The sequence below is a fragment of the Artemia franciscana genome, chromosome 16, assembly GCF_032884065.1.
Source record: "Artemia franciscana chromosome 16, ASM3288406v1, whole genome shotgun sequence".
Taxonomy (NCBI): domain Eukaryota; kingdom Metazoa; phylum Arthropoda; class Branchiopoda; order Anostraca; family Artemiidae; genus Artemia; species Artemia franciscana.
The window spans coordinates 8,229,445-8,247,067 of NC_088878.1; the positions used below are offsets into that span (position 1 = coordinate 8,229,445).

The following is a 17,623-nucleotide window of genomic DNA, read 5'->3' on the forward strand; positions in this document are numbered from 1 at the left end:
CCCCCCCCCCCCCCCGAGGAGTTTAACAAGACCACGCCAATGCCCTCTTTCAACATCCTAAATCCCATATGTTAACAATGAACTGTATAAGCTACAAACCTTATCCAAGAGTTATTGGGGGGGGGTCTTGTCATCTCCTTAGGCACATTTAGTATTTTGAACAGAAAGGCTATCTTGCAATTTTGATTAGATGCCTTTGGGGGAGGGCGAAGAAAGGGGAGTGAGAGGGGCCTGGTGCCCTATAGTTCCTATGTTTTAGTTTCCCCAAATGACTACCATAAAATTATCCATTGGTGGAAAAATAAGAGAAGTTCTAGCTGCACCTTAATTAGAAATTACTAGCGATGCAAAAATAAACTTGTTCCTGACTCCCTGTCTAAGTCTTAGCTACTTAAAAAACACCGACATAAAACCAACGTAGTAAGTACACGGAACGAAATCGTATCAGATGCCTATACAAAAGAGCCATTAGTTTTCAATGATTTAATATTTTATCATTATTAATTTAAAGAGATTTTCCACAGAATAAGTTTTTGAAAGAAAAGTAAAGAACTCCATTCAACCATAAATGAGCAGAAATAATTCACCAATGACGAAACTACCACAAATCATCATCAATAAATAAATGAAACCCAAATCGAACAGAAATTACAACAAGTGGCCGATTCAAAACAATAAAAAAGAAATTAAATAGTGCAGGGAAGATAGACCAGAAAAGACCATACCAGAAAATAATTTGCACTAAACTGAAAAAACAATTGCTAAGAGTTCATATGGCACCTGTGACGAGGCCGGAAGCGCCAAAAGCTCATATGGCATGAGCTCTAGCAAAATTCTAAGAATCACCAGATTGATTTAAAAGGAAAATCAGAGACTTAATGCCGGTCAGGATTTAAAATAAGAGCTCTGAGACACGAGGTCCTTCTAAATATCAAAATTCATTAAGATCCGATCACCCACTCGTAAGTTAAAAATACCTCATTTTTTCTAATTTACCCTCTCCCTCAGCCCCCCAGATAGTCGAATCGGGGAAAACGACTTTATCATTCAATTTGTGCAAGTCCTAGACATGCCTCCAATTTTCATCGTCCTAGCACGTCCAGAAGCACCAAACTCGAAAAAGCACTGGATCTCCCCCCAAACTACCCCAAAGAGAGCGGGTCTAGTTCGGTTACGTCAATCACGTATCTACAACATTTGCTTATTCTACCCACCAAGTTTCATCCCGATCTCTCCACTCTAAGCGTTTTCCAATATTTCCGGTTCCCCTACCCCAACTCTCCCCAATGTCACCAGGTCTGGTCAGAATTTAATATAAGAGCTCTGATACATGAGTTCCTTCTAAATATCAAATTTCGTTAAGATCCGATAACCCCTTCCTAAGTTAAAAATACCTCAATTTTTCTAATTTTCCGAATTAACAGACCCCCCTCCCCAACTCCCCCAAAGGGAGAAAATCCGTTCCAATTATGTCAATCATGTATCTAGAACTTGCGCTTATTCTTCCCATCAAGTTTCATCCCAATCTCTTCACTCTAAGCATTTTCCAAGGTTTCCGGCTTCCAAGATTTCTCTTTTCCCCCTCCAGCCCCCTATGTCCCTGGATCCGATTCGAATTGAAAATGGAGCCTATGGGACATAAAACATCTCTATATATTAATTTTCATTAAGATCCGATCACCCATTCGTAAGATAAAGATACCTCAGTGTTCACGGTTTCCAGGATTTCCGGTTTCCCCCTCCAACTCCCCCCAACGTCACAAGATCTGCTCGGGATTTAGAATAAGAACTCTGGAGCACAAGATTCTTCTAAATATCAAATTTTTTCCAATGTCACCGGATCCGGTCGGGATATGAAATAAGAGCTCTGAGACATAATATCCTTCTAAATATTAAATTTCATTAAGATCCGATCACCCGTTAGTAAGTTAAAAATACCTAATTTTTTCTAAATCTTCCGAATTAACCGTCCCCCATTCCCCCCCCCTAGATGGTCGAATCGGGGAAACGACTATTTATAATTTAATCTGGCCCTGATACGCCTGCCAAATTTAATCGTACTAGCTTATCTAGAAGTGCCTAAAATAGCAAAACCGGGACCCATAGACGGACAAAATTTGCGATCGCTATATGTCACTTGGTTAATACCCAAGTGCCATAAAAACCTAGTTACCGATTGTTAATATATATGGTCTTTATGAAATGGATGTTCGTATAAATACTGGAGAAGGCTCATTAGATTGGAAATTGAAAGTTCTAGTTCGTTTTTGAAGAAACAAAGGTAATCAAATGGTAACCAGTAACCAGCCTCTCCCTCCTAACCACCATTTTCCCCTAAATGTTTTCGATCAAAATTTTGAAATCGCCGTTTTGTTCAAAACAACCCAAAGGTCAAATAACCACGTCACGGGGGTTAACAAACCCATCAGCAGCTCCCGAGGCAAGGGTTGAAAGTTAATCCAGTCGCTCATTGCCAACACATAAGATCTTAATTGAAAAGGTTTTTGTATCAACTTTGAAGGGGGCTCATTCGATTGGAAGTCAAAAGTTCCAGTGCCACTCTTAAGAGTCAAAAGTGATCGGAGGGCTACCACCCCCACGCCCTTTTTCCCCAAATATGAATGATATTGACAGGAAATTATATTATGACTTGAAAAATAAATAATTCCAATAAGGTCGAACATTAAAAGACTAACTTATGTTTTACCCCGTATTGTTGCCTCATATTTGTAGAATACTGAAAAATTGTGCCCGGGGGTTCGGTTGCACGAGGGTTCAGTTGCACGGGGGCTCAGTTACACGAAGGTTCAGGTATTACGGGTTTTACACGCACATCCGAAACTTCGAAAAATTAATTTTGTTAAAAATGATCAAACGGTTTAAAAACTATGTATTAGGGGCTGCTAATCCCTCCCTCCCCCCGTAGCCACGGTGCAAGGATTTTAAATTATGCAATTTGCCTATTCTTTACATTTAGGATTTATCTTTAGGAAAAGGGGAGGAATATTTCATTGTGTGTTCGGAAAGGCTAAGCATATTGAGGTGAAGTTTTGGGGAATGTTGGGGGCTATGTTAAACGAAATCAAAAGACATTATCGACATCTAGTTTATAAAAAAGGCTTATCAATAATATCTTAAGAATGGTTGGGTGTATAAAGTTTAACCTTTCAAACCATGTACAGGGGAATGTTGCAACTGGGACTACATCTACTTGTGACTACTTTCAGGGAATGTTGAGGGTGATGTTGAACAAAATCCAAACGCACTCTGTACAAGCTAATTGTCAAAAGGGCGCATTAGCAATGTCTTAAAAACAACCGAGGGTATTAAGTTTAAACTTTCATGGCCCGTTGAACAGAGACTGAAGGGTAAAGGACCACCCTTCCACTTTTTAGAGCCACCCCTTTCCAACACTGATCAAAATTATGAAATATCCATTTAGTTCAAAATAGTCAAAAGGTTGTGACTATAGCTACTTCTGATAGCAAACGCTACAAATTGTGACTACTTGTGACTGTGCTAAGGCTTCTTGCGATTGCAACTGTGACTACTTGCGACTACAACTGCTTGCTATTGCGACTATTTACAACTGTTACAACTTGAGACTGATTAAGCCTACAAACACTTGTGACCAGGACTACTTACAATTGCAACACCTTGTGACCGTGACTGCAACTATTTGCGACTGCAAAAGCAAATTCAACTCGACTGGTACTCCGGCTATTTGCGACTGCGACTACAACTAATGGCAATCGCAATTGGGACAACTTGCAATCACCAGAGCGAAAATTTCCGACTGCGAATGTAACTCTTTACTGCAAATGCTACTACTTGTGACTATGACAACTACTATTAGTACTGTTACTGCTACTGTGATTAAGACTGTAAATACAACTGCAACTTCTACTATTACAACTAAAATTATAAACAAAATCAAAAGAGTTTATTTACATCCTGCTTGTTGAAATGGGATAGTGCATGTATATTGTCTAAAGGGCTTATCTGCAACATCCTATGAATGGCTAGTGTTAGTACATAGTATATTTCGTTGACTACTGAGGGAGATATTGTACCAAATCAAGAGACACCAGGGCCATCCCAGTAATCAAAAGGGTGTGTCTGGTTGTATCTGTATTGTTGCAGGAATAGCTACGGGTATTAAATTGAAACTTTAACTGAATACTAAGGGGCATGGTAAAAAAAAAATAAGCAAAAGACACCATATGTATCCAGATTGTCAAAACAGAATATCTTCAATGTTTCAGGAAAAGTTAGGGAAGGGTATCAAGTTGAAAAATTCACAGAATGTTGAGGGGGATGTTGAACTGAAGACACTAGGTGCATCCAAGTTGTTAATGGGCTTACCTGTATATTACTGGAAAAGTCGAATGGGAGGGTTGAACTAGATCAAAAGACACCATATGTATTCTGGTTGTCAAAATGGCTTGTCTGCTATATCTCAGAAACAGGTAGGGGTACGAAGGTTGAAACTTTCAGAGTTGAGGAGATGTCGAAGTTAATCAAAATATAACACGTGCATCCAGTTGTAAAAAGTGCGTATGTCCAATATCTGTGAATGGATTAGATAATGGTATTCGTTGAAAATTTCAGGGGATGTTGAACTAAAGCAAAATATATTATCTACACCCAGCTTGTTAAAATGATTTTTGCAATATCTCAGGAACCGTTAAAGGTATGACAATGAAGCTTTCGGAGAATGTTGAGGAGAATTTTGAGCTCAATCAAAAGACAGTGTGTATATGCTGGTTAGCAGAATGGCGGGTCTGCAATATCCCAGGCACAACTATTTAGTTGAAACTTTCGGAAATTTTGAAATAAATCAAGACAGTAATTAGAACAAATAAATTAGAATCAGATGTTTAATTTTAAAGCCAGAGACATGGAAAAAGGGAAAATATTCATTATATTATCCACTAACAAAACTCTGGTAATCTAAAAGGACCAGAAATAAATAAATAAAACTTTCTAAGACTTCTTTTTACAAAAAAAAACAGATAAACTTCTTTTTACGTTTGGTAACAGTCTTCAGCTTCAAATTAAAACTACTAATTACAAATTGTGATCAGAGTGCGAATCAGTCCTAAGAAAAAGTCGAACATCTCCAAGACGGCTTCTCTCCCGCTTCCTGACAAGAAAATAATTGATCTGGCTCCATATTGAACCATCAGGTAAAGTCCATGTATATTTGCGTACACAGCGACGTGGGGAGGGCAATCCATAAACAATAAGCTAACGGCTAGCGTAGCGGACAATCAAACACACAACCAAAATTCGACATTAAAATCATCACATAAAACGAAAATATCCTGTTCATGTTCAGAGTTGACAAAAATATTTGTTTCAAAATAGAACGCATCTACCATAGAGTCATCTGCCCCATTGATAAGGACACATAGAGACAAAATTATCAATTCACACTGGGAACGAGCAAAACGAGCTTTTATTATTCTTTCCTCTTTTGGTATAAACTAAAGCATCAATTTTTCTTCTTATTTGCAAACAGCAGGGCAACTCCAGCTTTACACCACCTCTCCATCCAGAGAGGAAGGCTACATATCCACCAACAAGTATTGATCCAAAACTTGTAAGTCTGGCTTCCAACAGAGCTACTATTTCAACAATATAAGATTGGAGAGTCTTAATTACACCCTATATGCTGCAAGGGTAAACATCTGAAATAATATTCCCTTACATTCCAGGTCACATGGCAAAATTATTGTTTCGTTGTCAGAAAACGTGTCCAGGGGCGGTCCATGGTACTCATTTGCAAAATCAAATCAGATCCGAGGCAATACGCTGTCGATTCGAAAATAAAAATTTTCTCTTTCTTTAGATCAATACAAACATTAAAACTTAATGCGGACAGAACTATACCGTACGTAGGGGGAAGCCCCACCCTCAACCCCCTTCTCTTTACACTAAAGATTGACTTTGTTTCCTTATTCTTTATGAACAATTGGACAAACAAAAGTACAGTTGATTTGAAATAACATATATTTTTATAGCATTTTAGAACTTTAGTGTGATAAGTGAGAATTGAGAAAACGGCATCCTTTTCCAAATACAACCCAACTTTTGTTTGTCTTAAGCTTTAATACCGTTCATTTCTTTCACTTGAAAAAAACTTTATTTTTTAAATTAATCGTACAAAAAGGCAACTGTTAAATCAAAAATGAAAGTGTGAAAAACAACGTTTAAAGAATTTTTTCTTAGCGATTACAAGGACAAAATAATAGCGGAGTAATATTTGTCCTAATAGGACAAATTCTAGAAATACCTTACGCAATTCCTATTTTATTCGAATTTACTAACCATCACTAAAAGTTGTTGTATTAGAAAGGGGAGGAAATGGGACTTACAGGAAAGGAGCGAAAGGAAACTTTTCATCCTTGCGAGTGTTAGTCTAGTCAATAAAGTAAAATTCATACAGTAAAACTTCACCATAAAATACCTTAATTTGACAGCTGAAGACGCAATTTTACCGAAATCTTTATCTGTGTAGACAAATATAATTTGTCTCAGAATGGAATTCTTTCAGCGCTTATGCCTTTTCCACTAAAACTTGTTCCTAACCTCTACCAACTCAGAGACTGGTGTTAATTTTTTTCTTTTTTACTGTGGCTGTTTCTGTTATTCTTGCGCGAGGGCGCCGCTCTCTAAAAATGCGCAAATAATTCGGTTTCACATTAAATTAAACTTTCATGATTTCCCTAAAATTTACTTTCTGTTATCGCACTTTTTATTTGTTGACTAAGCTTTAGAGCACACTTGGATCAGTCTTTATTTTTCTTTTGGCCGTTTAATTGGCCGTTTACAAAATATTTTTGGTCATTCAACAAAAAATTGGCTTAGTAAGATTACCTGAAATCTCATTTCAGAGGGAACAAGGGGCTGAAAAGTTAGATTTTTGTTAATTAGGGAGGAAGAGCCCCAAAATATCTGTTTTCAGACATGTGCAAAGAGAGGAGAGGGGCAACTCTAGACCTAGCTACCTATAATAATGAAGAGTTTATCTGCTATTGCCAGGATTTCCTTCTCGAGTCATTTGCCTGTTGATTATTTTTTTCTCTTCAGACATATTCTTTGGAATAGATTTTGCAGACCAGGTTAAGCAATCATAACGTGTCTAACAGTTTTTTAATAATTTTTGGCAATATATTTATTTGGTTAAGGAGAGGTGTCTTCTAAATTTTGGGAAAGCCAAAACCAGAGCAGAGAGTAAATTCTCAATCATACCTCGTTCAGGAATGTTCCACTGCTATGATCATCTATTTCCGTATGAATCGAATGACATTGCTCTAGATGGAATTTGTTAGGACTGTTTTCTTGAGTAGCAACCCACTTTAATACTTCAAATGATTTGCTTGAACAACCTGAAGATGGCCTCTGTGACACTAGAGATCTTTCTATTAGCTTCGTTCTGCCATGACATACAAGATCATCAGCTTTACTAGACTCAGTAGAACTATGATTATCAACTGACGGATTCAGGACACCTACCAGCGAAACACCTGTAGTCTTAATTGGATTTGGTAGGGTTTTTGTAGATGGATGAAGCCAGATATCATGCGAATCTTCTCGAAGATGAAGAGGGAAAATGTTTTCTGACGTTGTCTGACTTGTTGACGAAAAATCATCATTGAAGGTCTAGAAAAAAGTAGTTATTTAATTCGATCAAAGCTGAAACATGCTGACGAAAATGAAACCTTTAGAATTTGGAATATTTTTTTCAGAAAAGCCTTGTAAATTTAGTAATTGAAAAAGGAATGTAAATAAAAACTTGCTTAAATTTTGAAAGTACATATACGTTGTCGTTTTGTCCAACCTCCGATAGGCTATAAATGAAAGGCAAGTTTATATAAAACAAAAATTCTAGTACCGAAAGACTAGTACACTTACGATTACTTTTTGAAATATGCACCGACAAGACTGAGGCATTTATCATATCTGTGGACAAACGTTTCAATACCCTATCCAAAGAATATTGCCACCAATGGATTCAAATCATCCTTTTGACGTTGGTTCGAAGGCACTCATTGATTCAAAAACGCCTCTCTCCAAGCCTCATCTTCAGTTTAGGAAAAAGATGACAGTCGCTGGGTGCTGAGTCAGGGCCACAGCAGACGCTGAAAAATATCTCATTGAAATTGTTCGAGAAACCTTTGATTTATAGCATCAGTGTCTGGACAAGCATAGTCATGAACAGCTTTCCTCTTCTTTTGTTTTTAATGGTACCAAAACACAGTGACCATGACCTTACGTCCCTGGCCCCCTTTACCATGCACATTATTTTGGCCCTTTTTGACATCATTCACGAACAACGCCATTACTCTTGAAGTTTTCCCCGTACACCTGAATAATTACCTGACGCATTTCTCCAACTTTATGGCACTCTGCCAATAGAAAACGAATCAAATTTTGCAATACACACTAGGCTGAAGAATCAATACTTTCGGACATGCTGACTGACACCTTAATATTAAGAATGGCGAAGTGTGCCTTGCGAGCATTGTACAGTCTCCTACAGTGCATACCCTGCTTTCTTCCGCTCACGTAGCTTCTGCGTGGAGCAATCGGTGGTGGACATAGACGACCTACTGCATGAAAACCAAATATCTTACATTTCACATTTATCTTCTACTTTATATTTAATCTTTTACTATTTATTTTTCTATGTTTATCGAGCTTAGTTTATCAAAGTTTAACGAAATTTTCATATTTAATCTACATAGGCAAACATACAGGGACAGAGGGGAGGGGGTGTCCATTCATCACAACTGATCGAAAAAATCAAGGGAAAATCACATCTGACCTTCCACATATTTTCTATCGCTTTATATAAACTAAAAAAATCCATTTTAATATAGGAAATTTCAAGTCAATTAGTATTACAGTTTTAACCGAAATTACCATATGGTTACTAGGTTTTCTGATTTTTAATAGGATTTTTCTGTGGGCTTAATTTTTATTCATAACTGTTAATAGAACTTTCACAAAAGTATGTATCATGTTCCATTTTTATGCCCCCTGTCAACAGCATATAATGGCTGTTCAGAAAGTAGCTTGCGGTTAAAAATATTAAAAAACACAGACACAAGAAAAAGAAATGTATCGCTACATATATTTAAAAAACACTACTTTTTTAGTCTCTGTTCAAATGAAAAAGTTGCCAAACCAGTTCATTAGCTTTCAGATACCCTTTTTGTAAATATTTTCCCTCCGACACTTTGTTTAGGTGTGGAGGTGGGAGCGCCGGAATACCTTAAGCGTTTTCATGTCTGTGAATCCCTCATTCCAGATAGTAGCCATGAAATTCTTTTCCACAAAACCAAGTCACTTCTTAATTTTTAGACAGACCTTCTCTAATCCAAATCCAAAGTTCTATATAAACTAAAGAACAGAGCCTCTAACAGTCACAACCAGGGGCGTGAGCAAATAGCCAAAAATAAATGGTAATATTCCCTCCGATCCCCTCTCCATACAAGACAAATTGGTTGAGGGTAAATACAGTAGAACTTAATAAGGATGTTATCAACAATCTGGTTCGCCAGTGTATCTTTCAAACATTCAATGAAAATGTTACCTTTAGGTCTACTTTTATTTCAAAAGCAAGTTTCTTTCTGAGCCTTCTGTGTTGTTTTTGTAGGAGGTGAATGTGTGTCCCTATGAACCGATGAATAAATTAAGTCTTATTGTCTTAATATATAAGATATAATTAATATTATATATAAGATATAATTAAATTTCTAATTATATCTTAATTGTCCTTCTTTTCCTTTGTAGAAACTAAGGACAGAATCAAAATAAACTAAACATGAAAACAATATGATTATTTGACTGAAAATCTTATTAGTGCATTTTTTACTTCAAGCTCTTTAAAAGCTCATTTAAAAGAAAAAAATTTCCAAAGAACAGAGAATAATGATTGGTAAACTGAACAAGTCGCGCCAGTTATATGCTTGGTGGCTATTGCGGAAAAAAAGAAAAAAAAACAGGAGTGAGCAAAACTAAAGATAAGCTTTTATAATAAAAACGAACAAAAAGGGACATAGTTGTGACTGAAGTAGGCCCCCCATAACCTACAATTCGTAACTTGAAACACCTTTTATACAAAACAAAACAATACCTTTGACTTGTCCCGACCTTCAAGGTTTTCACGAAGAACTGAACCATCCTCAGCTGCACGATGATTTCTAAGATTGTTATCCATAGTAAGCTGCAATAAGTAAATTCCAGTTTAAGAAATGTAGATTTATCATTTAGCAAAGAAAGGACTGCAAAAAAGTGTTACCTTAGCAGCAACTATTAAAACAGAGCTATGTCACTTTATTTAGCAAAGCCATAGATACAGGCATACAAACATAAAAAGCGAATATTGATAAGTACCGTATTGTTAATACAATAATCTGTGTATTAGTGGTGACGTAGTAGAGAGCAAATTGTCTTCAAATTTTTTGAAAGAAAGTTAGCAATGATGCACCTTGTTTTAGCTAGAATACTGTAGAGGACCCACAATCCAAGTGTGCCGTACAAGGTTCAAACTGCGAGTTTTCGCAGCATCGATCCACAATGTCTAGGTACCACAACAAAGGAAGTCCTGACTAGGTAAAAAACAAAAACAATCCAAGTTCTGACATTACAAACTTGAATTAAAAAAATCTAACAAAAATAAAGAGCGACATCAAAAGTTCAAAAGAAAATAAATTAGTCCGTGTACAGGGAGGCTCCTCCTTCCTTAGCTCTTCGTCCATTACCCAGAGCGACAATATTATAGGCGTAGCATAAAAATGAAGAGAGATAAAACAAAATTTTTAGCCCCCACAGCCAAACCTCCATCTATATGCACCTGAATGCTGGTGGAGAGTCTGAATATTTGGGTAAAAAAAAGTGCTTCAAGCACATTTCCCTCCTAATCAAAGATCAAGTTGCCCTCGTCCATAATAGCTAACGCACAATTTTACACCATTGTACATAATTTTATCAAGCCTCAAAAGAATTTACGTCGTTGAATGAAGCCTTAGGATAAATGTATACCGTAAGTCGGTAACCTTCTTTTTTGTATGACCTAAGTGCATCATTAGGAACGCATGCTCAACATTGCTGCATTACTGCCTCTGAATTGAGAAGCTCAACAATTAGTTTTTCGACATTTTCGATATTCCCTGTTAAATCTATACCAGAGTGTCCCTAATTAGCCTTTTGGCTCCCTTTGAGCCAAAATTGTTGGTTGTGATTCGAATTAATAATCATCAATGTCTTTTCTGTCCTTTCTTTTAGCAACCTTTTAATATTTTTGACCGGCAATTAGCAAACGTCTATGGAGAATCCTTCAATTAGCTAAGTATACAAAAATACGAATTTTAAGACATCTTCAAAGAAAGAGAGAGGGGCTCTAAAGATTGAGTCACTTTTGTCAAATATAGACAAGATTACCATTCCGTGATTTTGGAAGGTTTTCTCTTCCCCTTTCCAATCTAGTACCAGGGACGGGGATCCAAAGTGACGCATAAGAGGGGAAGTGAATGGAAGACTTTCTGAGAGATGTGTCTTCTTCCAGAGAGGATCTAGTGGGCTAGAAGTATATAACCGTTATTCGGGTCGTTTTCCATTGAGCGTAAAGGGAGAGCCCTGGGACAACTCTGGCCCTGTCTTCCTACCACTAATACTAATGGCAGCAATTCAAACCCACGTTTCTGAAGATACAGGCTAATTTACCCTGGAAGAACTGTCTATTTGAGTTACCCAAATACCCCGAAATTAAATACCATCTTACTTTATTTAAAATTTAGAGGATTTAGCCAAACAAAGGAATAACTCATTGCAACAACTACAGCGTTTTCGAAAAATGAGAAGTATTCATAGGTATAGCCTAAAAGGAATCGACGCAACAAGCACGAAAATCGTCTATACACGTTTTTAAGATTAAAAATAGAGCCAAATTTTTCGCAAGTGTAATAAATACAGACAATTTAAAGGAGACATAAATAAGCGTTTTTGAGGATATCATATCTGAGGAAAGCACTTCTGTTAATATAAATTCATGCAACAAGCCGATTGTTAGGTATATTCTTCAGATTGGAGGTTATCTTAGGCAAACTATTTTGAATTTATTGTGAGCTTGACGAGGATATTATGAAGTATGTCTTTTAGTTGTAGTCTGCCTAGTTGGATATTACGTTATCGGTTGTGCAGGGAGGTGTGAAGCCTGTCTCTTAGAGGTAACCGGTGATTTTCGAGATTACGAATTCAGCTGTTTTATTATAAATCTGCTGGTTGAGACTGAACAATTGAGATTTTTCGCCCAAATAGCGAATTGGTGAAACAGATTTATTTCACGTTTCCGAGGTTTGTTGAAGCGAATTAAATTAAGATTCACTACGTCAGTATTAATACTGACTCCACGATATTAGTTGAATATGGCATCGCTGATAAATCGTAATAATATATTATAAAGTGGATTAATTGACGTAGATACTGCCTACTGAACAGGAAAATGTCCGATTAATAGAATTAAAAAAATCGGCTTACTTATGAAGTAGTAGTTTGGACACAAACAGTTTGACTGGGCACGTTTTAGATCACTTTTAGAAAGAGAAAGTAAGTCATTAAGAAAAATCCACGAGCTTCTAAGGTCGTCGTCAAGAGTTGAACAAAATTGGTCAGGAATTCTTTAAAGAATTCATATACTAACAAAAAGAAATGAAACCAGAACATTTTTCCTTAATCATCAGGAGCATACCCGGCGTTAAAAAATATTGGCAAGGTTCTTTCCCTAATTGAAAATAACGGTAGAACAAGGGAAATATACACCTCTACCTCATGCAAAATAGTTGAAGAAGAAGGAGAGGAGTGAAGAGAGATCCGTGGGGAGATCAATAGTAAATATTGCCAGAATATTATATATATTATTGAAAGACTGATAAAAGCTCGTTGGTGAAATTCAGGGAGTAATTTTTCATCACAGGCAACTTATAGACAATCATATCCTCAGGATAATTTTCCTAGAAATGGTTTTCAAGATTATGAGACGCACCAGATCTTAAATTTCAAGACTGGAACATGTGTGACTACTATGAGAATCGGAGAGGGTATGGCATTCGGTTGGAGAGACAAAGAGACGAATATGGCAAAGCCAATCCGTCTAAGGGAGGAAACACACACGAATGCTTTAACAGTTGGGTTAAGCGGAATTGGCCAGGCCATCTTGTTTAAAAAAGGAGACGCTTAATATCCAGGTTTTTAAAAGAAAATGCTTCAAAAATTCGTGATTTTCCATTTCAACTCGCAAAAAATCTTTGAACCTATATTCCCATAGACTTCGAACCCAATATTCCAAAACCACTACTACTACTACTAACAACTCACAGTAGCACCAAGCCACCTAAGCCCAACACAGCTACACATGTTCCTCCTCTGTCCCAACCTATACAAAGCCTCCCTGATTACACTCTCAAAGGAAGTTCCAATTTCCCTTTAATCTTTCTTTATAACATCCTCCCACCCCAATCGCAGACGAACTGCTTTCCGTTTATCCCTAGACGGTTGGTCAAAAAGAACAATCTTCAGTAATTTATCATCTTTCATCCAGAACAATCCATAGGCAATATCTCTGGAAAACACCAAAAAATTCAACAAAAAATGAGCTCCAGAAATTTTTTTACCTGTGTAATGTTCAAACTGTCATTACTTGGTTATTTTTTTACAAAAAAAAAAGTAGGGATTAGCACAATTTATCAAAAAACACCTGATCTTCTCTAAAATATAGCCACATTGGCTTTTTCTTTACAAAATTAAGTTAAAAGGGCAGCTAATATTATATTGACGTTACTATGTTCCAAGTGTCAGAAATTCTTGTCTGATGTAGTAGAATAACAGACGGACTAAAAATGTTTCTTAGACCCTATCCCACCCAAAATCTTAATGAAACATGTTAAAGTGCTTGGTGTTACAAACTTCTAATAATGTTATTATTATACATTAGTATTATACATGCATATTTCAAGAATTCTGGACTATCCAGACAAAAGATAGTCAAATTAAAAGTTTTAAAGTGGATTAAATGGTAGATTAACTTTGAAATGGCCAAACTTTGACAGCACTTTCACTGTTAATAACAAAAAAATCTTTGCAGGGCCAATAGTCCAGAATTCTGGACTATCCAGACAAAGGATAGTCAAACTAAAATTTTTAAAGTGGATTAAATGGTAGATTAACTTTGAAATGGCCAAACTTTGACAGCACTTTCACTGTTAATAACAAAAAAATCTTTGCAGGGCCAATAGTCCAGAATTCTGGACTATCCAGACAAAGGATAGTCAAACTAAAATTTTTAAAGTGGATTAACTGGTAGATTAACTTTGAAATGGCCAAACTTTGACAGCACTTTCACTGTTAATAACAGAAAAATCTTTGCAGGGCCAATAGTCAAGAATTCTGGACTATCCAGACAAAGGATAGTCAAACTAAAATTTTTAAAGTGGATTAAATGGTAGATTAACTTTGAAATGGCCAAACTTTGACAGCACTTTCACTGTTAATAACAGAAAAATCTTTGCAGGGCCAATAGTCCAGAATTCTGGACTATCCAGACAAAGGATAGTCAAACTAAAATTTTTAAAGTGGATTAAAGGGTAGATTAACTTTGAAATGGCCAAACTTTGACAGCACTTTCACTGTTAATAACAGAAAAATCTTTGCAGGGCCAATAGTCCAGAATTCTGGACTATCCAGACAAAGGATAGTCAAACTAAAATTTTTAAAGTGGATTAAATGGTAGATTAACTTTGAAATGGCCAAACTTTGACAGCACTTTCACTGTTAATAACAAAAAAATCTTTGCAGGGCCATTAAAACTTAGAGGAAAAAACTTAGGTAGCGTTTAAAGAGAGACCTACATCACACTATTATATTGCACATTATATTATAGAGACCTAGGTCACAAAATTACACTCCATTTGATTATCCAATTTCGTCCCGATACTTGAGGCAATTTTTCCAGTTTTTTGCTTCCATTATCTGAATAGAGTTTTGTACATTTACACATTCATAAAGTTAAAGAGAAACGAAGAAATAAAGTAAAAAGAATAGGCATTTCGAATGCACCGGTATCCTCCCACAAGTATTTTCCGAGTATTTTGACACGTGCCGAATTGGTTTCCGACTTGCGTCGAAAACAGGTAATTTTTAGTTCTGTCGAATTTGCAGGTGAGAAGCTCCAATTTAAAAAATCGGATTTTCGTACCCTTTTCTGATAAAACTTCAAACTTCTAATCAAACAGTTAGATCTGTAGATGTTTTCTTAATTCTAAAACCCTTTTCAAACCAAAAGTCTTTAAATTAAGCCTTCTGGAGTAGAAAAAATATTTGTTTTTTTTTACAAAGACTGTTGAGTCACAGGTACCTTTACCCTATTATAGAACCCTTATGTGACAAAACCTCTAAAATTGCTCACACTTCCATTTTGCTCACACTTCCATCTAGGATGCTTAAGTCATCAGCATAATTTAAGTCCAGGAAAGTTTTCCGTCCCCATTTGATTCTGTGTTTCCCATTGTCTTTCCTGTGCTCCTTAAGACAAATTCCTTTAAAATGATCCATATAAATGAGGATAAAACGCAATCCTACTTAACTACTGATTTAATACAAAACCAGCTTCTAGGGTCATTTCATATTTAACCACAGGAGTGTTATTCTTGTAACTAGCACTAATAACTTTAATGTATTCTCAGGTATACCATACAAGGATAAGACCTTTCCTAAAGCTCTTCTATCCACAGAGTCGAACGCTTGCTCATAGTCTATAAAACCAAGGACTAAAATTGTTTGATAAATCAGGTACTTATCAATTATTAACCTAAGAGTGAAAATTTGGTCTTCACATCCTGTGCCCTTTCTATAACTGAACTGTTCTTCTCTTGTAACTTTGTCAACGACATCTCTCAGTCTAAAACGTATCATATTACTAAGTCATTTGCTACCTGTAGAGACAAGGCTAATGCCTAGATAATTACCACACTCAATCTGATCACCTTTCTTATACAGTGGTTTAACTAGGGTTTTCTGAAAATCGCTAGTTACTTCCCCTTTTTACATTGCAATAATTATTTTTTAACATTGTAACGTCCCGAGTTCAACTTTTCATTTTCTTTGAATCATTGAAATTATTTTAGCCTCGAGAAAAATAATGGTCCCGGTTACCTTTGCAGGACAGAGACAAGAACATAGTCTCAAGTCTACACCAAAGGGCTAAAGCCAGCTTAGAACCAGACAGCAAAAAGTCCCTGGGACATCCAGTATGAATGAAGCCGTTATGCGCTCCTGGGCCCATCTTGGTCACAACATGGTTTTCAGCACTTGGTGATGCTCTTCTATCAACAAGAGTCGAAATACTGCACTGATAATCTCAATTCTATTCCATCCGATTCATTATATTTCAATGTGCTGCTACAGGGAAGCAGCCCATAGTAGAAAAGATAGATAGGAGGGGGTTATCCAGCCGAAAACATCCACCGAAACAGACAAAGCCCAGAAGAATTATCCATTAATCAGAATCCAGTGCAAAGACTGTGTCATTTACTAGGCTATAATTTCCATGAGGGGTGCAAGAATGCAAGGTCCCAAGTCCTGCAGGTACTCCGAAAGGGTCGAGGCAGCCATTTCCAGAGGTCTCTGTCCATAGATCTAGATCTTATGCCCTGCCGCAGTTGTCCTCCTATAAAGGATTCTCCCACAAAAATGAGGCGCAAAAAGTGAGCACCAATATGGGGCACATGGTGTGCCAGTCATGGTTCACCACGAATCTAGAGCGCATAAGTTCACTCAAAAATTTCAAGAAGAAATTAGAGTGTAATATAAACAAGGGCATTAGCTCTTGTTTGATTTAAATCAAACAAGCTCTAGCAAGATGCCATATGAGCTCTTGCTAGAGCTCATTTGGCATGAGCTCTAGCAAAATTCTAAGAATCAATAGATTGATTTAAAAGAAAAATCAGAGGCTTAATGCCGGTCAGGATTTAAAATAAGAGCTATGAGACATAAGGTCCTCCTAAATACCAAAATTCATTAAGATCCAATTACCCGTTCGTAAGTTAAAAATACCTCATTTGTTCTAATTTTTCCTCTCCCTTCAGCCTCCCAGATGGTCAAATCGGGGGAAAAAGACTTTATCAAGTCAATTTGTGCAGGCCCCTGACACGCCTACCAATTTCCATCTTGCAAGCACGTCCAGAAGCACCAAACACGCCAAAGCACTGAACCCCCTAACTCCCCCAAAGAGAGAGGATCCAGTCCAGTAACGTCAATCAAATATCAATGACATTTGCTTATTCTACACACCAAGTTTCATCCCGATCTCTCCACTCTAAGCGTTTTCCAAGATATCCAGTTTCCCCCTCCAACTCCCCCCAATGTCACCAGATCTGGTCAGGATTTAAAATAAGAGCTCTGAGACATGAGTTCCTTCTAAAATATCAAATTTTATTAAGATCCAGTCAACCGTTTGTTAGTTAAAAAGACCTCATTTTTTCTAATTTTTCCGAATTCACCCCCCCCCCCCCCAGCTCCCCAAAATAGAGTGGATTCAGTCCGGTTATGTCAATCACGT

General features: G+C 36.8%; 1 protein-coding gene across 1 annotated transcript in view; it reads right to left on the bottom strand.

Annotated features, from left to right (window-relative positions):
* The window catches only part of LOC136037008 (nucleolar RNA helicase 2-B-like), a gene marked incomplete at its 3' end in the record, with an annotated part of 60,586 nt that extends 50,349 nt beyond the window's left edge, over nucleotides 1–10,237 (bottom strand). Inside the window, 2 exon segments of the mRNA XM_065719418.1 lie at nucleotides 7,258–7,668; nucleotides 10,148–10,237. Coding sequence (XP_065575490.1) covers nucleotides 7,258–7,668; nucleotides 10,148–10,231 — 495 coding nt within the window.
* Nucleotides 10,238–17,623: the final 7,386 nt, after the last annotated feature.